The sequence below is a fragment of the Nilaparvata lugens genome, chromosome 2 (assembly GCF_014356525.2).
Source record: "Nilaparvata lugens isolate BPH chromosome 2, ASM1435652v1, whole genome shotgun sequence".
In the NCBI taxonomy this organism is placed as follows: Eukaryota; Metazoa; Arthropoda; class Insecta; order Hemiptera; family Delphacidae; genus Nilaparvata; species Nilaparvata lugens.
In genome coordinates, this window is record NC_052505.1 from 68,380,550 (window position 1) to 68,406,098 (window position 25,549).

The 25,549-nt window shown below is 34.4% G+C and overlaps 1 protein-coding gene across 2 annotated transcripts; it reads right to left on the reverse strand.

Moving 5' to 3' along the window:
- Window positions 1-1,848: 1,848 nt before the first annotated feature.
- LOC111062664 (acyloxyacyl hydrolase) lies at window positions 1,849-23,621 on the reverse strand. 2 transcript variants are annotated; one of them, XM_039421528.1, is made up of 9 exons: window positions 23,417-23,621; window positions 21,795-21,951; window positions 17,693-17,831; window positions 15,098-15,253; window positions 9,658-9,921; window positions 9,073-9,177; window positions 7,452-7,642; window positions 6,209-6,381; window positions 1,849-2,084 (listed from the first exon to the last, which is right to left on the reverse strand). In XM_039421528.1, exons 1-9 carry the CDS (start codon window positions 23,511-23,513, stop codon window positions 1,939-1,941), a joined length of 1,428 nt encoding a protein of 475 aa, XP_039277462.1. In that variant the 5' UTR covers window positions 23,514-23,621; the 3' UTR covers window positions 1,849-1,938. The 2 variants fall into 2 exon arrangements, 1 of the variants encoding a protein (XP_039277462.1); XR_005570533.1 differs by having other exon boundaries at window positions 1,854-2,084; window positions 7,441-7,642.
- Window positions 23,622-25,549: the final 1,928 nt, after the last annotated feature.

Genomic DNA, 25,549 nt, shown 5'->3' on the forward strand with positions numbered 1-25,549 from the left:
CCACTGTAGTATAGATGAAGTCTTAATTGCGGGGTCAGTGTCAGAAAGTGAGAATGGAGGGTGTCTCTTCACAGTGGACATAGGAGTGCCTGAGGGTCGTCTACTGTTCAGCATATACATGAACGACGTTACTCATGCTAACTGATCCACCTCTTGCAAAGAAAATCCGTATAGGAGATCAAGAAATAAAGATTGTAGACAGTTTCAAATATCTAGGTGAAATCATAACCTACAATCTCAATGAGAATCGAACGTGGGACAGTAGACTGAATAAGTTGAGAAGAGCACAGTATGCCATAAAGAACACTTACAACAAGAAATCACTATCAATAGCCACAAAATTGAAGCATTACAAGACAGTCACTCAACCGGTAATAACTTACGCAAGTGAAACCATCTTTAAAACTACCAATACCATCGCAATAGACAAATTACTAAAAATCGAAAGAAGAATCATCAGAACCTGTATTAACAAGAACTATCAAGTAGATGGACACTGGAGATTAGCTTCCAACGAAACTGTTTACAAAGAAATTGAACCTGTCACAAGTACAATAAAAAAAAAGCGATTATCTTTCTTCGGTCACCTGATTAGAGCTTCGGAGGACAGACTAAGCAGAAGAATTATTGAAAAGTTGTGGAAAAGTAAAACAAATATAAAATGGATTGACGAACTCAAGGAGGATACGAGAGAGTTGAATATAACATTCGAAGATTTGAAGAACAAGTCGGACAACATCAGAATCCTGAAGGACAAACAGACCAGACTGCAGATCAAAGTCAGACACAGAATGGGAAGAGTGATTTCGGACGAGGAAAGGAAATTAATTTCTGAACGAATGAAGAAATATTGGGCTGAGAGAGGACGGAGTAAAGGTGGAAGATACTGACTACAGTGGTCCAATGAAGGCCATAAAATTATAATAATAATAACATGAACGACGTTACAAGTGCTTTACTGATCACCAAGACCTTGGTACTGGACAAATCATGTGACATTGACATGCAATAGGGTGATTGCTGGGATCAAGACGTTGAAGAAGATTTCTGACTGCATTCCTTTTTAACAACGATTATGCTGGTCAAGACCTTGATTTACCCGATTTTCAACTATTGTGACATTGTTACGACTGACATGACTGTTCAACTCCCACAGAAGATACTGTGTCCGCTTCGGTGATTACTGTGTCCATCTTCAACCTCAGACGTGACAACCATGTGACTGAATACTTCAACCGACTTGGACTCATGAAGCTACATGGAGTAGGTCATTCCAAGCGGCTTTTTGTATAAAGTGATGAAAACTCAGACCCTCAAGTGCATAGCTGAATACTTTCGCTTCTTGAGTTACATTAGTCGGGAAGGTTCCCATCTGCTGGCTGTCCCAACTCATAGTGACAGCTTGTGAAATTAAGACATTCATTAGAAATGATACCATAAATCTGAAACAGAATTTTTTCTCCCATCTTCGAATAGAGGAAATATTGGCCAGTCTAGTGATGTCTATTTTCATTGAAAACGAGGGAACGAAGTGAACTCCGCGGTTCCAGGTTATCTACTATGTACACTAACACCCTGCGAAAAATAGCTCTCCTCTAATTAGTTATTTTTGTAATCATTGACTGGGCTAATTTTTATTAGCTCATTCACTAACAGGCTAAGAATAGGCCTACTGTTTGCCTGTCAGTCGAAAATGTCCGATGAAACGTTATGACAGGCGTTGGCCTAATACTAATTACGGGCATAATGAGCTCAGCTAGATTTAAATTTTTCTTGCCCTTCGTTAACAATATAAATTTTAAAACTTGACATATTTAAATTCTATTTTTGGAAGTCGCTTCAGCTTACCGAGTGCACCAATTGTGATTAGCATAAGCACAAATAAGACCTATTAATACTCGTTTGGCATATGTTAACGACTAATGATTAATTAATTCATTACGTTTCATCAATTAAACTACAAACCTTAGTAGTTGAAGCGCGTATCTCAGCATCTGGATTCATCCATCCATTGCAGGGTCCTATCTGCATGCAAAGGAACCACTCATAAACATCCTTATATTTCACATTATGATGTAAGCGACCTATTTCCAAACAGATGTAAAACACAAATTTATCTTATAATGTGATACTTCTGCATTAGGCCTAAATCAACAACTGAGTAGCCTATTGAATTGCAATGATCGGAAAAGATGAATGTGAAATTTTCATCAATAATTTAGAGACCATTTGATTTCAAAGTTGCTAAGAAAGAGAAACAGAGGTATATCTATAGTATTATGAAAGTAACAATTAGACAAACAATAACTTCATTTTTATATTGATGTTGTATTGCCAAAGACGGTTTAAAACTATATGGGTGTGGCCACACAGAGAGCTATCTGCGGACGGAAATCTCATTGATATCTATATTTAAATCTGAGATATCAATATAAGCGTCTACAAACATAATATACAGTGCGGTCCACGTTATAATGACAGTGTACGATTGACAATACTGTTGTTGTCCTTTCCTATCATACAACAAAATATATAGCGCTATCTCTCTCTAGCTTTGCAATGTTGTCTGTTTGCCAGAATATTTTATTTTTACTTTTGACAATGACTGTACATAAGTAAACAAACAATTCTCAGCCGGCATTTTTTCTTCATTCTATCAAAATTCTTTAGTACACAAGTTGTATACTTGATTTAAAATGTATTTTTAAAACAATGAAATAATTTTAGACATTACCGTATGAGAAACACAAATTAATATACCTGAAATGACATTTTTAAAATTGATAACTAACCATCCTAGACTTCATCCATGCTTCAGTTAGTCTACACATATAGGTTAGACCTACTCGTACCGGTATAAATAATACTGAAAGGTTATTTCAGAATTATTTCCATTGAAATTAATTATTTTAAATAGGATTTATATTTCTCTATTATTTTTAAAAGAAATTGGGATAGAATACCTACCAAATAACTTAATTTCTGTTGTTTTAAAATTCAGATTGGTGTATCACATCTTTTCAAATTAGCCGCCATTTCAGGTTTGTATAGAAATTAAAATCTTATCTCAGTTATAGAAGCAAATTTTTAAATCAAATAATAAAAAAATATATTGTCTTGTTAATTTAACATTAAATTAATTATTTTATCAAGGAAATGATAATTAATATTAGATCAAATTTAATGGGATGAATTGAGTAACAGCTGTGTACACTCAGTGGCAAAATGGAGAGACTTTGCAATGTTTTTCTCCTATCTTTCTTCACTGCCATTATAACGTGGACCTCACTATAGGTATATAAACCCTATGATATGCGATAAATAGAAACCCATTGTATTTCTGCCCACTGATCGCTCTGTGTAAAATGTCTCTGCCTAAAATGCCGACCACTATAGACAGGACACGTAGGCCTATGTCAAAAATATATTGACGGACATGTCGAAAATATATTAACGGACATGTCGAAAATATATTATTGGCCATTAACAAAACTTCGAACGGAAAATACAGAGTGTGGCATAAACAACTTCATTTTTTCAAAACTTTATAAAACGCAATGAAAGATTCAGAAAAAATTATTCTATTTTCAAATTGTAAGTATGTATTATTAAAGTTTGCTTCATGTAGTTTTGAAGAGTATATAATGTAGGTAACGTTCCCCACTCTGGATACACTTAGGCTCAACTCACACTTATGCGACTCAGGACGAGAAGAGACTCGACTCTAGTCGAGAGCTTGTGTTTTTAAATGGTGACAGTCGCGGAGACTGGAATCGACTGGTCTGAGTGTCACAATTTGGAAACATGCTCTCGACTAGAGTCGAGTCTCTTCTCGACCTGAGTCGCGTAAGTGTGAGTTGAGCCTTAGAGTACCTATTTATAGTATTTGATATCACCCTTTCAAGCATTGCATGCGTAATTTTGACGATTTACTCCTGTATTTTGTTATTTAAATCTTAGTGGATCTTCGGACGGTTCATAAAGACTCGAGATTCTAAAAAAAACCACAGAAAATTTACAATGGGGGAAATCAGGATATCGAGCCGGCATCGCCCCTAATTGTTATAATGCATTCTGGGAATTATTCCTTCGAAACATTTTGCAAATTATATCCATCTTGTATGGATGGAAATGAAAGTCTTCGTGAAGAATCCTCCTCACAGACCGATCAGAAAGTCCAAGGGCTGACGCATGTTTGAGTGCTGAACGCCTTGAAGATTTCAAAATTGAAGCTCTCACTGCCTCAATGTTTTCATTTGATCTAATGGGCCGTGAACTGTAAACCTTCGTTTTTCTACTAGTTATTTTTCTGAACGTAATAACCCACGAAACAATTGATTCCTGGTCTGGAACATGGGCGAACGGGGCTAAATTATACCAATTCCGAAAGGCGCGCTGTGCTGCAGCCACTGAACAGACTTCAAAACAACTATTTGACAGCAGCTTCTAACATAAAATAAACTACCAATAACAATAAATTTATAATGATTACCGTACAAAAATTATTTAACCTCTAGCAGCGAAGAATAAAAATCAAAGATACAAAATTCTAACTTCAGAACATTTTTATCGAAACTTTTGGCCGATGACACAACTTGACTGTGAACAAGCATGGTCGACACACTTGTCCTGTCGTTAGTGGCCGACCCAATAAATTTGTAAATCAGTAATGTTAAACTAGGAAGTATTCAATTTGAGATATGCTCATGCCATGAAAGCCTACTATCTATTAGCAAACCAGGGTACTTAATTATTTCACAATGGCAATTGAGCAATTTGCAATCGCATCCTCACCACTAAACTTTTGTTATTGTAGTATTGATATATATTATTCAATTTGTTGTTTTTGAGCTTGAAATAAACTAAATTTAATTCATTTTAGTAAAATTTTATTTTTAATTAAAAGGTTTTTAAAAGGGTACTATGGTATTGTTATTAAACTGACAAATTGAGTAGCCCTGAAGAAATACGTTCGTAGTAAATTTGAATTATCTGAATTTATCAATAATTTATTTGTACAAAACCACCAGTGGACACTTGATATATTCTTGCATTCTACCATGTATTGCTAACTAATTATTGTGGTCATCATAGGAAATAACAGTCATTCACATAGATTATTAGGAAGAGTACTGCGGACAAAACTGACCCTTGGGGGGGACCTCACTAAACCAAAGTCGCTCATTTTATTATCCACCCCCCTTACTCTTGTTGATAACTATTCTTAGGTAACTTGAAAATCATTCATTTGTCTCTCCCCGTATTCCTATATTATCTAACTTCTCCAAAAGCAATTCATGTTCTATAGAGTGATAAGCTTTGTAAAGGTCCAGGAAAATTGCCGAGCATTTCAGACCTTCATTGAGGCTGCTATTAACCTAAGAAAGTAGTTTTCATAGCTTCCTCAGTACCTCTACCTTTTAAAAATTCATATTGTTTCTTGCTGAACAATCAAGCCTAATTCTCTTCTTCATTTACGGGGTGAATAAAAACAGATCTGCATTGACTTTGTATTGGAAAAAACATCAGCCAGTCCTTCATTTTGGAAACAATCTTCGAATATAGATCGATTATATTCTACAATAGTGAAGAAGTAGACTTGATGAAATATTTTGAGACAGTTATAAATAAAAATACTCATAAAATATATTAATAATTAAAGACAGCACTTCGAGTACGCTGATAGGCCATCTTATTCAATTAGACCTAACATTATGGAGAAAATACAAATTATACCACAGCAACTTGAGTATAATTCGGAGACAGCTTATTTATGTTAGCTCCAAGTTAATCAACATACTACCCAAAGAATTTCTAGCACATTGTCAGAATAATTAAATATTGGATGAGTAGATACATATCACATAGATTATGTGATAACTTTTACCAGGAATCAATACCTAATTCTGAATAATACCAGCATATTGCCATTTATAATCGAAAACTCAGCATTTAATCAACTTCTCCCTGAACCATTCTCACTAATCCCTAACTAATGTGCAACGCTGTAGCTGACTGTGCATAAGCCTGCTACGAAAACTTGATGTCGTGAAAAATTGAAGTACAATACTAAAGGTATCAACTTCCCATTTCTTTTAGTATATCAAGGACTGGCCATAACAGGCTTTTATTCATTCATACAATAAGACTAACTGAAAACTTGACGAATTGATGTACTCCCCTCCCCATTGATATTTGATGAACTTACCAATTGGATGATACCTCTCAGCCATGTCTGTATAAATTCTACTGCCATCAACAAGTCCAAATAATACGACGTGACTTCTGGGTGGTAGCCTTTTGTCCAATTTCATCATAAAGGAAAGAATATTCGACCGAAACTGTTCAACAGTTGTCATATTATTGAGAGTGTCGGGATTGCTGTAACAGAATGGTTGAAATATTTATTGTCCATTCAATGAATGATCATGTAACAATCCTGCATGGAAACTTATGATGGCAAACTTCATAAAATCAAAAGTATAATGTCAAATACTTCTGATATATTTGAAACAATTTTTTTGTATGATTTCAAATACGTAATTATTTCTCAATTTGCATCTCTGATGCATTTTTAATATCACGTTAATACTATCCGTTTGGAATGTAGGATAGCAAAAAGAATATTGTCGCAAATTGATAGAATTTGATCTGGAATAATAACATTGGAAATATTTGTTAAATTTAATAGTAATTCACTTCTGAATATTAATTCACATTGGATCAATAGTAATTGGAATTATAAATACTTTTAGCCTGAATAAAAATCTGAATGATTTTTCTGTCACTATATTCTATATAATTTTTTATATTTTGATGAACTTTCGTTGTAAATTTCAATTGCTGGTCAGAATAAATCATCATTAGCTAAAATTATATTTTTCTAGTCATGCATAATTTCGCTAGTCATTCATTGTTTGTTTTCTAATTAACTATTTACTACACTGTTCCTTCTTAATTATTGTTACCTAGTAAGTTACATTGTCTCTTGTTGACTAATGTTGTTGATAATGTTCTCATATATATTATTAAAATTTTATATTGTTTCCAAAAATGCTGTTATCTAGATAAAAACTCTATTTGTATGAAATAATAATGTTCGATAACAAATACAAATTTTGATTGATTGATACTTTTAGTGTAATATTCAATTAATACGAGGTTCTTGTACCACAATACCAGCTCTATTTGAATTATACCAAAAGAAAATGAAACAATTTTTACAATATTACATTATAAACTAATACTAATTTGGTACGGTAGCCTACTTTAAAAAAATCTTCTTTTATGATTCAGGAACTTGAAATTATTGAAAATGGCTTGCTCTTAAGCGGAAAGAAATCCAACCTTGCTTTCAAGCTAGAAGATCAATTCTGCTTGTTTCTAAACTTGTAAAAAGTTGTGATTTTTATCAAAACATTGAATTGAATAACTATTTACGTCTATTTTACTTGTTGCAAACGTCATTTCCCAGTAGTTCAAATAAAAGGAGAACAGGCTTGTCAACCATGCTCCGTGCAATCTTATAAGAGGTGTTGAGGTGATCAAAGCTTGAGTAACCATTACGTGCCAGGTTTTGATAGTCCCTATGATTGCACAGGTTGCGTTCCCTCAAGCGAAGATAGATTGAGTCAGTCCTCCCCTGCAAACAACACAAATATCATATACAACAAATTCTTATAAAGAAGGCTTTAACCACAAAAACTTCAAGTGTTTTTCCTTATAAACCCTATCAGTGTTGTACTAAGTATGCCAGTGCACAAACCTAGGTTTTGCTGGCATTGTCAGATTGAAAAACGTGTTATTTTTAGTTCAATAATTTATGTGTTGATTGGAATCTTAGTATGTATGTTTTACTTATCCATTATTTATAAATCATACATTGTATTATTTTCAATTTGATAAAATAAATTTGAATTTGAAAAAGGGCATAAATATGTGTCACGACAATAGGGTCGACTTCAGTTATTGAAAATGATAGGACTACAAGTTAGGATAGATAGGATTAGGATAGTTAGATAGGACTACAGTTATTGAAAATTATAGGACTACAAGGTTGCCAATTCTCTGTTTCCACCACCTTCTTAGTGGATAGCTGTGATACAGCTTATCCCGGTTCATCTGATTTAATATTATTGGATGATTCTCGTCCATAATGATCAATTATATCTCAAATATTTTATATTGAAAAATATAATATTTTCAAAGAAAAATAATCGCCTATGAATGATTTGGTAACAGTGCGGTGGCAGAAAAGAATAGAGCTATCCGCTTTGTCAACCGATAGACAAGGATAGCAAACCAATTCCAATCAAGTGCTGACTTTATAACGTGAGCCTAAATACAGTAAAAAGGATGTTCTGTTGATTGATGCAAAACAAAATAGCTATAGAGCGCATGCACTCTAATTTATTCCCCTGACGTCTCTGCAATTGGAACCCTATCCTCGTGACTGAAACATCTCTAAGACTAACCACATTCCTATTCCTATCAATGTTTTGAATAACACGTTTGTCTTGACTTATATGGAAAAGTTTCCTGTTTCTCCACATCTGTGAAGACCAACGTTTCTTAAGTTCAATTTGAAATTATGAGCTTTCTTATAATATTTTTAAACAATTCAACATATGAAGACAAAAGCTTGATAAAATATTTTTTAAGCCAGGTTCCCACAAATCAGTATCATATTCAACGACCGGCACAGTGGAAATATAATTTACGTAAGTTCTAATGGGTCTATTTCCACTCAGCCCGGCCGAGCGAGTATCAATTATCGGCCCATTACAACTTATGGGCATATTATCCAAAATGTACCGCACACGTTCACTGATACTGATATCTGGCAATTCACCTTTATTCTATTCGAAATAGCTGCGGGAAAAATTTGTTTTATTAAAGCTCAACAGCTATCTATACAAATAACCAATTTCCCTCAAATTTTCCTTGAAATTATTAACAATTTTCTAATAATTATAAGAAAATTAATTCCTGGGGGATTAATTTCCTTGATCTGTAGTTCTTCACACATGAATGGAAGAAATAGATATTGTTTATGTACTAGCACCAACTTACTTTAATGATCAGCGGTTCCGTTGAGTTCATAAATCCTGTACTGAAACTCATTTCTGGCCAATCAAATTCGTTGAAGATTTGACTACTTATGTTCTTTATTACATCCTGAAACAAATTATCGATTGTAATAGATATAAAGGATGTTTGCATATGAATATCACGGTTTCAACTTTTTCTAACATTTGTTACATGAAACTTTGAATTAAAAACCATACGTCAAACGAAAAATGAAAAAATGAAACGAAAATTTTATCAAGAACCGTAAAAATGTTGCATACGACTCGGTACCATTAGTCACATGACACACAGCAATGATATACTTTCACATACATATACTTTCACTGATATACTAGTTACATTCACATTCTATGATATGCATATCGACTACTTCAGACTACTAATGATATACTTCAGGCTTGACGTTCATAGCACATGCAAAAGAATGTGATAAACGTTGACTACGGTGTTAACAGCTTATTCGTTATGGCACAAGTATTCAAGTTTTATGTAGCATAGTGAAGTCTATAGGTTTAACTTTTAATAACTGTAGTTGTAGCCTAATAATTGTAATGCTCATAATCGTACCAAAGTGAAAAGTGAAGCATCAAACCAAGACTCTGGCATGTGAAAATGAGCTCCAATTGAGTCGCCTACAGTTATTACGCCTCTGCCTTCAGTTCCATCACATAATGCTTTTTCCCAGGGAACGTGGTCAGACGGTCGCAATCCAAAAATTCCATTGCAATTTGAATCAAATTTGGCGTCACTGTTAAGAGGGGTACGTCCAGGATGGGTATCGGCATCTGAATCGTTGCAATCCTGGCCTCTCCAGAATGTTCCACGTGCTACCTGCAATTACAGTACACATAGATGAACATAAATAAATAAAATATTATTGGCCTTAGAAAAAAATCAGACCTAATAACTAGGTTTTCAAGTCCAACGGATCACCTTTGAGATCTAGTTACTTATAACTATAAATAACTAGAATCCCTTAGAAACAAGGGTCCTTAGTAACTTTTTCCTTGGAAACAAGAATCAAAACAAACAGACCAACACATAACTCGGCATTTGACAAAAACCTATAATTAACGGGGAATCAAAGACAGATATGAACAGAAATGGCGTCATTTACCCAAGAAAAATCTAGCAGTATTTACGGAAAAGGTCTTTGAAGCACCACCGAATTGGATTGTTTTTAGTAATCTACGACCCCTTTATGAAACATGATTTATTTATTTGAAACTTCTACCCAATATAACCTTTTAATTCAAAGTGTTTATAATGAGTAAAATAAGTTATTACGGCGAGGCAGAAAATCTCTCTACAAATAAAAGCCACAAGAATAAATAAATAATAATGATTTGAATTGATATTGTCTGCCATAAATTAAAATATGTTTATAAATGGAAATATTGCGTAACTTCCAAATCAGTTCTTACACCAGATTTTTTGTTGAAACGGTTCGAATTTGACATTCTCATTAGGGAAGAGTTGACAAGAATATAGGATTTAAAGAATATCTCCGTCAAGAGTGGAGTTAGCACTCCTGAATAATAATTGACAGTTTTACTGGATAAAAAATTTTAATAGCATATTCATGCTGATAGGATATGTAATAAAATCTTATCATGGATATTTGTACTACAGCAGCTTACTAGGTTGAATGATAAAAAATTAACGTCAACTGCTTACCATGGCCTTATACTATACCATAAGGTTTGCAATATTATTGTAGTATGGGGTAATTCATGTAAACAAAATTTGGATTTGAATTTTTGAGTCTTCAACATTCAAAAACGGGCACTCAGATGTATTAAGAAGGCAAATAGGTTAGATTCTTGTAGACCTTTATTCAAGAAACTTGGTCTCTTGGCGACCATTATAATGTCTAAGCCCCCTGTGCGTTGAGGGAGCTTTGAGTCAAACATCGGACTCAAAAATTTGTTGAAAAGCAGAATACACGCTCAGTTTCCCTGCTTGTCGTAGGAGGCGACTAAAAGGGACCCCCTTTCCAAAGCCCTTCTTTCAAACCCCGTCTTCTCCTTCTTAATATGCTTTGGAACTTATCATTTCTAGAATGGCAATTTTTCCATTGACGTAGTTGTGTGCCATTCTTTCCTTTTTTCTATCTGTTGGCCTTCCTTGGCTATATTCTTACTTCTTCTTAACCCAAGATGTGATGTGGACCGTGCTGATGGGTGGTGCTTTTATATGGTGTCTCTAAACCATTATTTACTATATTTGGTGTATGTTTAATTTACTCGTGTTTCAATGTAATATTATGTATTTCAATTATTATAGTTAGTACCTTTTTAGTTGGTACCGTTTTTCCAATAAGTAATCTTATATTCTATATTGGAACAGCAAAAAGTTTCAGAGTTTTCAATACAAAAGTTAGATTATTATCTGCTTTTCTCACACATACTTCTAGTTAATATTAGAGAGCTCTAACTGGAAAACAAGAATGGGTGGACAATCAATCAAACTTCTTTTTTTGCAATATAAAATTATTACAATGATCTATAATAATAGATTATATTATCATCATCCGAAAGAGGAAAACTAAGCTTCAGTCTCAGCTTCAGCTTAGTCTCCACTATTCCTTCTTCAAATTTCAATGTTAATGGAACTGTTCTATTTAAATGAAGTTGTAAGCTGGGAATAAATTGGAATAAATCGGCTTTTGTCGGCACGGTTCTATAAACTCAGTTTTCCAAGAACAAGTATGATGAACCCATTGTTCTTGCATTTTCAGTTGTAAACAAATATAACAATTTTCAATGGAAAAAATATCAATTCATGTTGCTCAAAGTTGATTATTTTACATTGATGAAACACAATATCTTGTTTTGTTCTAGTAAGGTAGTTCGATTCACAGACGATACAAAGAAGAATCTAGTCTCAAATATCACCAATAATTAAAAAATATATATACTATTATTACCTTATAGTTATAGTGAGTATATTGCTCGGCTGAAATAGCTTTCCTGAAGTTAGTTGAGGTTCTTTCCAGTACAGGTTTGATTTTTTGAAGTAAAATATCAAATGATTCTATGTTCATCCTTTTAAGATTGATCTGGATAACTCCTTATTTTTTACAGACACTCAAGTATTCACCATCACACTCTCTATCTCTGAAATACTCATGAAGCCACATATAGACCTAGCATTAGACATGAATTCATTCCGTACTACATTTGGACTGCACTCACTCAAAAGTAATTTCTTGGAGAGCTAAATGTTTTACCTTTGAAATCAAACAAAAATAGAACCTCTCTTATATTCCAGGAGAGTGGGGAATGAATCTTAAGTATCCCCTCCTTCATATAAGAGATCAAAGAATATAATGATCAAATTCAATAAGCTCAGTTAGTATAGAATGTAATTCTGTATAAGCTACAAATCAAGCATTTTTCATTTTAATACTTGCCGCCTTCAGTCTATAAATAGCTGAATATAATATCTTTCTGTTATTGAATTATTACTTTTTCAAGTTTGGCTGAGTCTATCAGGTTTAATACTTGATTCAATACCCGAAATCAAAAAAATTGTCTGATGTAAGCTATTCACTAATAAAATATACCTGATTTTGAACCAATAACCTGATTAAAGTTTCTATTTAAACTAGAATAATATTTTCTGAAATTGATAATTGAAAAATCGAATTCCACCACTTCTGAATATATCAACAGTATCCAACCAAATCTATAAACTTTCAAGTACGTCACCAGTAAAACGTTTCCAAAAACAAATCTGCAAGACCTTAAATTGACTTTTTTCATGATGTTTTAGAAAATTAATTTTTTCAATTGTTTTTTGACATTCTGAACCTTATGGCTAAACTTGGTGTCACTGAGAACGAATCTGAAATCATAATTCCTCTATCTTGAAAAATAACGAAAAATCCCAGCTAATCATACGGCAAACGTTAACAGTCATCCTGCAATGCGGCCGAAACACTTCCCGTTCATACAGGCATCTCAAATGACAACTCAGCCAAGCTGTGCGAAACCAGCTTGCACTTCGGCGCTACGTTAACGGTGCCTGTAGTATTCAGTCTTGCCTGGACATGCGGGGCTCTGTCTGGGTCGACTCTACTTCCCTAGCTGTTCATGGGAACCACATGAACAACATAACAACAACAGAAAAACCAAACCCCAAGGCAACTCCAGATGCTGCCTTGCTTTCAAACCCATCGGGATCTGGCCCACCAGGGTTCCGTTGCACTCTTATGTATAGGCTATCAAGTATCAACACTGAGAAGGCTTCTGCACTGATCACTTCATGAATGACGTAAGCTTAATCACACCATTACAACTGAAGAGGGAGGATGAGCTTCTCAGAAGTCCAGAGAAGCAAGAGTCCGCAGGAATGCCTGAGGATGCAATAAGAGCAACCGAGCAGTTTACGGGTGGAGAGACCAAACCTCACCACTGCTTAAAGTAGGGCGGCCATTCAGGCAAAAATTCTTGTGATAGATTCTTGTGAAGCTCTTGACCCGGCAGAGTTTCGTAGGGGAAAAGAGTAAAACTCAAGAGACCAGAGATGGGTGAAACTCCAGGCACTAATGTGGGTCAAGAGGCTAAGTTGAGGGTGGTCAAGCGCCCTAGAGGCAATTTCTCCTCCCTCAGCGGAAGGAACTACAAAAAAGGCCAGGAGTGGAACTCACGTAGGTCACGAAGGCCAATCAGTCTTAAGAGACTGATATGAAGACTATTATGCTGGGTAGCGAGAGACTAGGGGCAAGGAGAAGGGCTCTGTTTGGCTGCAAGCAACCAGGTGATGAATGGGATGTTAGTATAGGGAACAACTGCTAGATCTTGTAAAGGAGACAGGTATAGGTTTACCTAAGTAACGTACTTGGGACACACAATAAGCTCCGGCTTGATGTGTGAGGTTCTTTGAACCTTTGGATCCTTGAATCCGTCCCTTCAAACATAACATAATATAATGTCTATGAGGCTGCAATATTTGTGAAGGGGAGTGGTGAGAACAAAAATTCCAATGTACATGAGTATAATACTCGTAACCGACCAGATTATCATATATCAGTCATAATAGTGGGTTATTGAACAAAAATCTGATTATATTGGGAGGAAATTTCAAAACAAGCTACCTGTTTTTTTAAGAAGTACCAAAGATATGAAATATTTCAAAAAAGATTTAGTTGATGAAGCTCTGCATAGTGTACAAGAGTTCCTCCCAGACTTGAATTAGTGTTAACTTCGTTTTTTTACCAATCAAACTGACTTATCTTATACTCCATAACTAGAGTCTGCAAGACGTAATTAAAATATATATATATCCATATATATTGTATATTTTTTATATAATTTAATACTACCTAATAAATATATGTTAATATAATCATTAATCATTTATTTAATCATTCAGAATTACACAACTTACAGAAAAGTACCACAGGCTTATAAGCCCAAAACTGTTCCAATTCTAATTTATACAACAGTCCAAATGTAGCTAGGTTATGTGTCACTTAACATTCTTCAATTACACAATAATATAATAATATATAATAGTATATATTATAATGGGGTATAATACTGGTTGATTGCTAAAGCGTCACTGGTTTAGTCGATAACATCATAAACCAGTAGCATACACCTATTACAATTAAAATATGTTTTCTGTGTTGTTGTGATGGTGATTTTATAGTAAATATTCATATTAAAATTTAACTACTTGATATTGTCAAAACCCCACTGGTTTATTGAAACAATCTGAAGTACTAATTTCCATTGATATATCATTATCTATATCATATCAATATCTAGTATACTAAAAGCTTAAACATTGAGCAGCAGAATAATTATATTGGTGAGAGATTGATATTGATAATTATGTAACAACCGGAGCTAGTATCTCAAATCGTTTAATTAAGCCAATGGTTTTGACAATATAAAGTTAGTCATTCAATATTGAAATATATTAATTCGGTTACTCCATTCATTATACTCTGGCATACTGAATAAAATAATTTATAATGAAATGAGAAGAATCTTACATTGAAAGTACTGAATAAGTCATCATCCTCGTCAATAGCTGGCTGCATATTTTCAAACCATTCATAGAGTGCCGTGCACAATTCACTCACTATTGGCAGAGTGCAGGCATCGAACGACTTCACGTTGCGGTAGCCACCGATCTTTGCATGTTCAAACTGGAAAAACATATCAATGTAAATCTTGAATAATAAATGAGTAGCATAACGAATTGATAACGCATCCCAGAGTATAAGAAGAAACCCAAACCCAGTTGCACTATCCCAGTCATTGCTGTATGATTTGTAATTGTAAATTAATTTTGAATGTATTAGTAATGCGAGGGTCATTTTTCAAACTTTCGATCACATATCATAAGACACAGACAAGCGGAAGGGGGGTGATTGCAACAGAGCTGAACAGCTTGTCATTCCCACCAAACGCCTGTGATTGGTGCGGCCAGATCGTCAACTGTTGTCGAGTTATAGATCCCAATACACGGCCGCCTCACTCGAGCATCCCGCCAAGTGCTAGTTGCCTAGCGTTATTCGTTTTTTGCAAGCAGAAGGCAATAGTTGAGCATAAATCTAACGTAGACTTATTGAAGTTTACGCAGGAAACGTTATGAGTGATGATACTGTGTGTGAATGGTGTCAGAAAATTAAAGACAGTTGAAATGACTTCCGGAATAGTTGTGATCTATGAAAACTCGGACACACTGTGTTGGTGCAAACAAACGGCTTCTTCAGCAAATCAAATGGGTCAATTTCGATCTCCCATCATACAAATCTGACTTGGCCACAGGTAAATTATACCTTAGTAAGTTACATTCAGTGAAAAAATTATTCTGTTAATATATAGAGTGGGGCAGAGCCGATTGACGAGTTTGGAAGGGTTATTAGTACGAACGTTTCTGCGTCCCAAATTGGAAGAACTTGCTGAGGAACATTACTTGGGAGAAATATGGTTTGGCAGGATGAAGCTACAGCCCACACAGGGCGCATTTCAATGAAGACAAATGTTCCCAGGGCGGCTTATCTCACTAAGGGTGGACTTGAGGTGGCCGGCACGCTCACCCGATTTAAGCATATGCGATCTTTTTCTATGGGGTTACCTAAAAAATGAAGTTTTCAAAGATCGCCCACACACCTTGGAAGAACTGAAGGATCGAATCAGAGAAAAGATCCAGGCCTCATCAATCGCAGTGTGCCAAAATGCGTTTTAAAACTTCAAGAAAACGCTACATTAGAATATGATTGTTTATGGCCGCCATTCAACTGATATAATTTCCGAGAAATTAACAATAAAAACTATATTTCAAACTGAATTGAACCCATTAAAGATTTTTCTCCAAGTTGAACGGTTCATTACTAATAACCCTTCCAAACTCGTCAATCGACTCTGCCCCACCCTGTATATTCTTTTTTTAATTATGGCCAATCGGAGGTTGAAAAATGGTTGAATTTCAGGTCCCCAAACTTCTTTTTTATGTTGGCAACAATGTATTGAGGGCCAAATTTCAATGGTAGTTAAAGAGAGCTAGTGCCGGTTGCACAAAAGCCGGTCAAATTTTAATCGTGATTAATTCCACGAGAACCAATCAGAGAAGCCTTCTTTTCAAAATCGCCTTCTCTGATTGGTTCTCGTGAAATTAATCACGGTTAAAATTTAACCGGCTTTTGTGCAACCGGGTCCTAGTCTTTCATTATTGGTGTTTTAGCTTTCGTGCCGGAAATGGGTTCTGCCAAGGATGAACGTGTTTCTATTTTAGAGACTTACATTGTACGTAGGTCTTGCAAATCTGTCCAGGATAATTTACGTTTTCCCCTATTGCAGTTCCTAATAAATCGATAATATTGTGGTTGATTACAACTGATAGTCTGCAAAAAGCCAACAATGTTAAGGTTAACCGCGGAAGTTACTGAACAATCATTTATTGCAGCCACTTAGAATGAGAAGGTTATCGTCACGAGCTGGGGTGTCATCAACTACAAATGACATGCAAATTCCATATTTAACTTACCCATATGTAGTACAATAAATTTTATAATTTAACTTTGAGTTGCGTCCTTGATGGAACACCCATTACTTCTATCAATTGAGGAATAAAAAACCGTTCGATTTTGAGTTTGAAATATTGTAGTTCAAACCAATACAAAGGAACTTCCTTAAAACTTCAAGATGTATACGCCGCGAACTCGCGCATTTCACTTTCCATCAGCTGATGCTATGATTATTAAATGTATCTTACTGTTTCTGTACAAATATAGAACGGCATCAGCTGATGAAAAGTGAAATTCGCGTGTACATGTACATAAGTTTATACGCACCTTATAATGCAATTAAAAATTTTCTACAATACTTGAAGATTTCTATGCAGTATGGTCATAATTTATATCATTAAGGAGAAAGCATTCTCATAGAGCAAATTCAGCTAAATATAGAAGTAAGTTATATTAATAAAGGTCACAATTCTTTAAAACCACAAAAGGTATTGGAAAATAATGTTTAAATAATATTTTTAAACTGTGATATAGTTCAAAAATTGATTAAGTAATCAATAGGTATGTTAAATATTTTCGAAATTAAAATGTTCGCAAAAATAGTAAAATACTCACTCGCAACTTTTGAACTGCTTCATGGAAACCGATGAATTTGGGTTTTGGGAAGAGATTGCAATACTGCGCTCCCTCGTCCACATGACAAAAATGAAGACCATAGCAAATAAGATCCGGAGTGAATAGTTGATGAACCTCGCTGTGAAATAAAGAAAATATAAACACTATAGGCTCGAATATGAAATATATTGCATTGATAATTATTAGTATATTAGGATATGTAATTTAATGAATATATTCATTCAATGATCAGATTATACAGCTAATCAGACTGATTGCATTCGTAATCATTTATAGGAATTTAATTATACATAAAGGTTTGGGCAGGGAGGTATGGATGATTTGAAATAACAATTACACACTCATTTTTAAACGAAACTCAAAATTTATTTTTTTAGTGTGTACCTCTGATGTTGCCATTATAAAAATTAAAGAGGAAAAAATTAAAGCATTGATTATGTACGAAAAATAACATCTGTCAAAGGCTGTCAATACACTCCTGTAGACCTTGTGAGAAGTTGTCTATACTCCTCTGAAGCATTGCACTTGGTACCGCTCGAATTTCTTGTGTTATTTTTTCACTCAGTGCTTCAAGGGTTCGTGGTTCGTTTATGTATACACGTGCATTTAGGTAGCCCCATGAAACTAATTATTGGCACTTACTTTTTTCGAGAAAATGGTCGAACCGTCACTCGTTACCTAACGATACTGTGCGATTTTTTCTGCCAAATTGAGAAGACGACGTATCAACGACAATACTGTATGGTTTCAACAAGATGGGGCGTCATGCCATACATCGAGAGTATCTAAGGAATATCTAAGGCAGACCTTCCCTGGACGCCTCATTTCGTTGCGTGGAGATGTGGAGTGGCCACCTCGGTCACCGGACCTGTCACTTTGTGACTATTTTTCATGGGGCTATCTAAAAGCACGTGTATACATAAAAAACCCACGAACCTTTGAAGCCCTGAGTGAAAAAATATCACAAGAAATTCAAGCGGTACCACGTGCAATGCTTCAGAGGAGTATGGACAACTTCTCACAACGTCTAAAGGAGTGTATGGACAAAAATGTACAGCCTTTAACAGATGTTATTTTTGTACATAATCAATGTATTATTTTTTCCTTTTATTTTCTTTATTTTTTAATTTTTACAATGGCAACATCCAAGGTACACACTAAAAAAAATTGAGTTTCGTTTGAAAATGAATGTGTGTTATTTCAAATCATCCATACCTCCCTGCCCAAACCTGTATTTTCCGTAGGATTTTTTATTTTAATAGCATGTAAGCTTACGGAGCTTTTTGGAGACTGGAAAAAAGATGAAATCAATCATTAGATAGTATATAATGTTGAGAAGTATCTATGAAGCTTCTCTTGATCAGCCTGTACACAGGGACATCAGTAGCGTTAACTAAACGTCCATCAGCTGTCGCGGTAATACCGAATTGGAAATGCCTAGCTAGAAATGTCTAAATAAAAAATCAGCAGATAACTAGGCAAACTACTAGGATGCTACTCAGACTTCCCAAACCAAATAGCACTACCTTCCAGAGATGCTTTTCATTTCTTGGACCTAAATTCTTAAATATTCTTCCAGATAACATCAGATCAAAAAGCTACAATATCTCAAGAAATTTCCAAAAAAACTATGAGTTGGCTATGGCTTCATTCATCATTAGAGTGGAACATTAATTTATTCAGAGTAGTGAGCTGATTAACACATGGAGCTAATATGAGTCTAATAATCCATTATTGGATAAGAATTTCAGTGTAGAATGGCCTTTTTACTGTAGTTACTTCTATATCCTGTAAAGTTTAATCTCTGCTTTGAGCTTTGATCTAAACACATTGTTTTCCTTATTACTGTTATGTCTCATATTTTATTTTTTTATTTTCCCCCATGACATGAATTATGTTGGTGCAAGAATTATATTGGTGATTCTTCCTCCCATTTTTTCGCAGTTTGAACTACAAATTCATAAATATATTAAGTATATTTGAAGAGAGGAAATGATTCAATCAATCAATAAAATTATTTGAAGATGGTGATTGAATAAGTGTGTGCGCGGGTGTGTGTGTGAGTGTGTGTAAGCTTTTTCTTCTCTTATATCGCTTCCCGATTTAACTTCAACTCCTGTTCACGAACAAAAGCTTCATGAAGCACTTTGTGAGCAGTAATTGTTTACATTATTTTTATCATGCATATTGGTATATTTCCTCAATAATAGAAAAGTAAGCTTATCGCAGAGTTAATTATTGTTGCGGAGTGTTCAGAAGCAATCGATCATTTAAGTTTTATTGTAGATTAATAACTACTGTTAGTTCATTGCTGTTGAATAATAAATATAATAATTATTTTATACATTTTCCTGGAATATTTTGATTTTGTATTTTTCTGCTTTTCAATGTAGCCTACATTATTTAATGTGTATTCGCCGATATGAACAATAAAACTTGATTTGATTTGCCGTGCACATTTTTGAGTTCCGGACACTTCCAATTCTTTGTTCCCGTAGCAGCTATTATAGTAGCCACTACTAATGTTCCTGTGAGGTGTGAGCAGGCTACTAGTATTTAAAGAGATTTTACAGTCACCATAAAACTACTGTAGAAGTTGTAGAGCTGTGGAAATTGAACCTCGATTACCCAAACTATGGGTAAAGATTAATTTAGTTTTCATGTTTCAATAATCCATTTTCATAATATTGAGACGAGATATTTTGGTAGTCCATTGTATTTCTTCGATGAGATATTTTGGTAGTTCATTGTATTTCTTCATCGGCTACAATTTGGCAACTGTATGGAGGCTATCTGTTTTGTCTAATCACATACAAGGATAGGAAACCAATGATAATCTGATGCTAACTTTAAACGTGAATCTATTAAATAAACATTGAATCTTTAGCCTGAATAAGATCTGGTTTTAAAAATGGAAACATTAATTCATATTTAGATTGATCAGTATTTGTAAAAATACTTTTCTCTCTAGAAGAAAAATGTTCGTTGAAATCTACATAATGTGTAAGCAAAAAACATTCATATCTTGGAGGCAATTATTTAGCTTAATTCTAAGGGTAACTAGATTAATTTCATGATCAGTTTCTCAAGTCATGAATTTGTCTAGAGCTTTTTTCTTAGAATATTGATTTGTTTTGATTTTAACTGTCAACGATTTAATTGAATGACATGGTATATCTTAATGACATGACTTGTATAACTTAAGAGTGGGAAATTAGAGTACTTACGGTACCATTGGTAATACATTTTTCATGTGTAAACTAATTTTTTACGATGGCATCACTCTTTTAGTATTGCTATCGACTCTTTATCTTTAATGGCATAATCTCAATAACTCCAGTCATTATTTGAATATATCTAATAGCAATACGCAACCCAATTGTTACAGTAGCCTATCTATCTGACTGTACATTGTTTTTCTTATGTATCAATTAATAGTTTTCAGTTAGTTGTACACAATCAATTGACGAGAGCACTTGGCTCATAAACTCCTATTATTCGGTTTACGTAATTTTTAGTGTGAAAATAAAGTTTTAATTTTTAAAAACTTTGTCGAGACGCCCAAACACTTGATCATTGACAACATTTTTTATCTCAACAACACACTCATGAAGCTTTGATTCTCAAAATTCCTATAATTCTGTAACTTAGTACTACGTACTAGCTCTATACAAAATCTAAATATAACATTGAATGTATTGGTATTTTAAGATGTAGTGAAAACTTCCAAATTTCATATTTTTGTTCAAGATTGGTTAAATGTGCGATAATATTCCAAGTGTTTGCGACAAATATTATTCTGTTTTTGTTACTCTCTTGCAATATAAGAAATGTTAATTCAATTACAGAAATAGATAATTTAATGGAAAACATTTCCAAAAAATATTGTTCTCAAGTTGTTAGAAAGTTTGTCTCTTAACATATTATGTGATACCGGTAATAAACATGTTCATGAAAAATGTCTGAAGAATTTAACTTTGCTCTCTCTGAATGCTTTCTATCTTCTACTTCCAAGTTGAACTTGTTTAGTTGCTTGAATTATAAAAACATTAAACTATAGAAAATAACTCAGCACACTTACGCCGAAGTTAGGTAAGGTTCCAACTTGTCAAGTGTTCTCAAACAAGGTTTAACAATTACTTCCGGCAGTGAACGGCAAATATTGGCAGCAGTTGCTAGAATTGTATCGTTGTTAACTTCACTCATATGCATTGCAATTCCAGTTGTCAAAGTGCACGCTGTAATTTAAAAAAAAAATCAAACATGAATTAATACAAGTTAGTGCAATAGCTAGCGCAAAACATTTCTCTCTATTTCAATCAATCAATAATTTTATTCAATTTAACATAATATACATAAAAGAAATCAATAAACAAAACATCACACACAAAAAATAAATTGTTAAATAGAAATTAAATAATTTCTAATATAATAGTTTATTTGAGCCTGAGCCATGTCTACACTAGGTAGGTGGAGCGCTATTAAATAGCTGAGCTAATATTTAAATTTCGCTCCGTCAGTAATATATATAAATTATGCATAAGCTACATCTAGCACAGCTACATAATATAGCACTACTATAAGTAAATGTTAATTTCGTGTAGAAAAACTGCGTTCCCGTCATTGAAATGCAATACTAATTAAGTATCAAAAGTAATAAAATAAATTTAGTCCCTTGCCTGAACATATCATTCAAGCAGTCCTTATGACTGCCAGACTTCAGCCAGGACTGACAGCTTAACTTGCCTTTCCGATACCGTAACAGGTAAGTGACCTGGCTATAAAGACTTTTGTTCGTATCCGGGACCACTGGGCTAAGTAAGTACTAGCCTAAGTAGGATGTAGCTCTGCTGTTTTACCTATATAGTGAGGTCCACGTTATAATGTCAGTAAAGAAATATATGAGAACAGCGTTACCGATTCTCAGCCTTGTCAGTGCCTTCTCTATATTATAGCTGATACCGGTATAGGTATCATATGTATAATAGGTATCATATCCTATATATCATATACCTATTATATAAGGTATCAAATACCTATCATAGTAAGTATTCAAATCGAAATAGTTTTACAATTTCATTAGTAAATAATTTTTAAAAACGTGCTACACAGTCTTCCACTAGTGGTTCTGTGAACATGCAGTAGACCTCACGCAGTTTTCTCATCCACAAGTATCTCATGGTGTCACCTGTTCACCGGCTTCTCCAGACATAATTATGTGTAATGCATGCAATAAATAATCCACTTGTCAGCTGATTGATTATGACTGATTCTGATATGAATGACAGTCTGATTAATCCTATCTTCAGAATAGATGATATAAATATATATAGTGAAATCGGAGTATGGAGGAAATTCATTTTCCTCTCATATTATCCTTAAAATGCAAAATTTCAAAAAACCTTATGTATACATCGAAGCGCTGTTGAAAAAGTTTCTGCCAAATATTTCTGAAAAATATTCCTGCCAAATCTCATAGAATTCTATCAACGCTATTGACCGTAAATGCATACAGACGAAAGAAAATCCGAATAAAACATTACTGCGTTCTGTCAATAATAGTAAACAATTTTTTATATAGCCTACTTCAGATAAAACGTGAAATATATGCTTTGTCATAGCAAGCTAAAAGGTTTTACATAGTCATAATTTATATTTGTCATTGCAAACTAATTCATTAATGTGATAAAAGTCCAAACTTACCAGCGCATCCGATTCCACCGTTGATCCCTCTACTGTTACATACTTCAAAATTCATCCAAATTAGAACCGGTGTAAATACAAATTTGAAGTACTTCATAGTTATTATTGAAGTTTAAATTTGTGATTGATAAAGTAAGTTATAAAGAACATTAAATTCAATAGTTAAATTTTAATTATGGTACGGTAATCGTCTAGTTTAAAAATATGCCCACTTCTGGTCATTAAATACTCAATAACTCAAAAACTACTGGTCGAATTTCAATTTTAAGGGTATTGTTGGAAAGAGAATAGAATATTTCATTTGTGTTTGTTCCCATGAAACATACAAAGAGGTTGGTATGCAATCAATACATTAATTACAGTGTCAATGGGAATTGTGAACTTGTGAAGCAGAAGTATATCACTGCCAATTTAAATTCAAAAATAACATGCTAAGCAATCCAGAAAGTTTTTTTTCAGTTTAAATGTTTGTCTCTTGAGAATTTAAATCACTCTAAATCATTCACAAATTGTCTATATTTCAAATAAGAAATAACTGGAGAAGTACGAGACAATACGCAATAGATTTCTGTAGTTTTCCTCATTGCCCTGACCCTCCTGGAGATATTCAGCCAAGAACGTCCTTCTGCGATGTTCAAACGTCGGGCATCCGAAAAGAGCGTGAAAGAGATTATTGTCAGCTAGTTGATCACACATCGTGCATATCTCCTCACTTGAGAACGTCGCTGTGCAGATTGTAGAGTGGTTTGGTTGGGCTAATCTCAGTTGACTGATGAGGCGCATTTTCCATATATTTCTTCTAAAGCTCAAGTACAGCCCTCCTGTGCCTAGACTGCTTATATGCTGGAAAAGCCTATTGTAGCGTTCACTACCTATTGTAAAAGCCTTATTGAGTTCACTACCCGGTTGATGTCTATAAGGACTTTGTTTTTCTTATATTCTTCCAATATTCGGATTACATCTGTCCTGGTTTCCATTCTATGTAGCTCATTCTCAAGTCCAGCACTACGAAGTTTTTGGTTTAGTTGAGATATCCAATTATATTTCACTTTGTTTGCGGGCATCAATCCAACTCCTGGAGTCTCTCAAGGCATATTCTTGCCAGCCTCCCGGTCTCCATTCTCTTTACTTTCAGATACCACATCAGCATTTTTTCTGGACTATACACTCACTGTGGTTCAATCCTAACTCAACGCGTATATAGTGCATTGGGGTATTCTTTCTCCAAAAGTAGAGTGATTTGAAGAAATGCTTATCGGCTGATTCAATCCTGTCACAGTAAGATGGCGCCCAGACTTCAGCTGCGTACAAAAGGGTAGATGCCACAATAGACTGGTGAAGTCGTACAATTGTCTCCAATTGGCTTACTCTTGTAGCGATACTTATCTCTTTTAGTTTATTTGCTGCCATCCGCGCCTTCTTACTAGCCTCGTTCATATTTGCAGAGAAGAGTCCAGATGAAGAAAAAACCGTTCCGAGGTAGCAATAACTACTTGTAGTTTCAATTCGCTGATCCTGAAAAGTGATCTATCGTCTGTTACCTCTACCACCTCTTCTTCCTGGCATCACTTTTGTTTTTAGAACATTCACCTCCAGATTATTCAACGTACAGTATTCCCTCAAAATTTCTGATAATCTTCTGATACCCCTCCATGTCATATCTAGAACTACAAGATCATCTGCATATAGCAGCGCCACTAGATCTCTGTCTCCCTTCAAATTAACTCCTTTAGATCCACGATTTTCAAAAAAAGATACAATGTCGCTTATGAACAATGAAAAGAGTAGAGGACTCATTGAATCACCCTGCAAGACTTTGGTGACATTGATTCTCGATTCCGATCCAGTGTTCAATTGTACAACTGCAATATCATATAGACTTGATAGTCTTAATCATTTTTGTGGATATGCCAAGACTACAGAGCTTAGGCCACAATATCGAATAATCCAAACTATCAAAAGCTCGTTTGTAATCCACGAACATGGTGAAAACTGTCCTTTTTTGGAGTCGAGTAGCTATGTTTAAAGCTGAACTGAGCACAAATATGTTGTCTATGCATCCTCTGGCTTTCCTGAAACCACTCTGCTCCTCTGGGAGTTTGCCCTCTAATTCTGTCCATTGCATTAAATCCT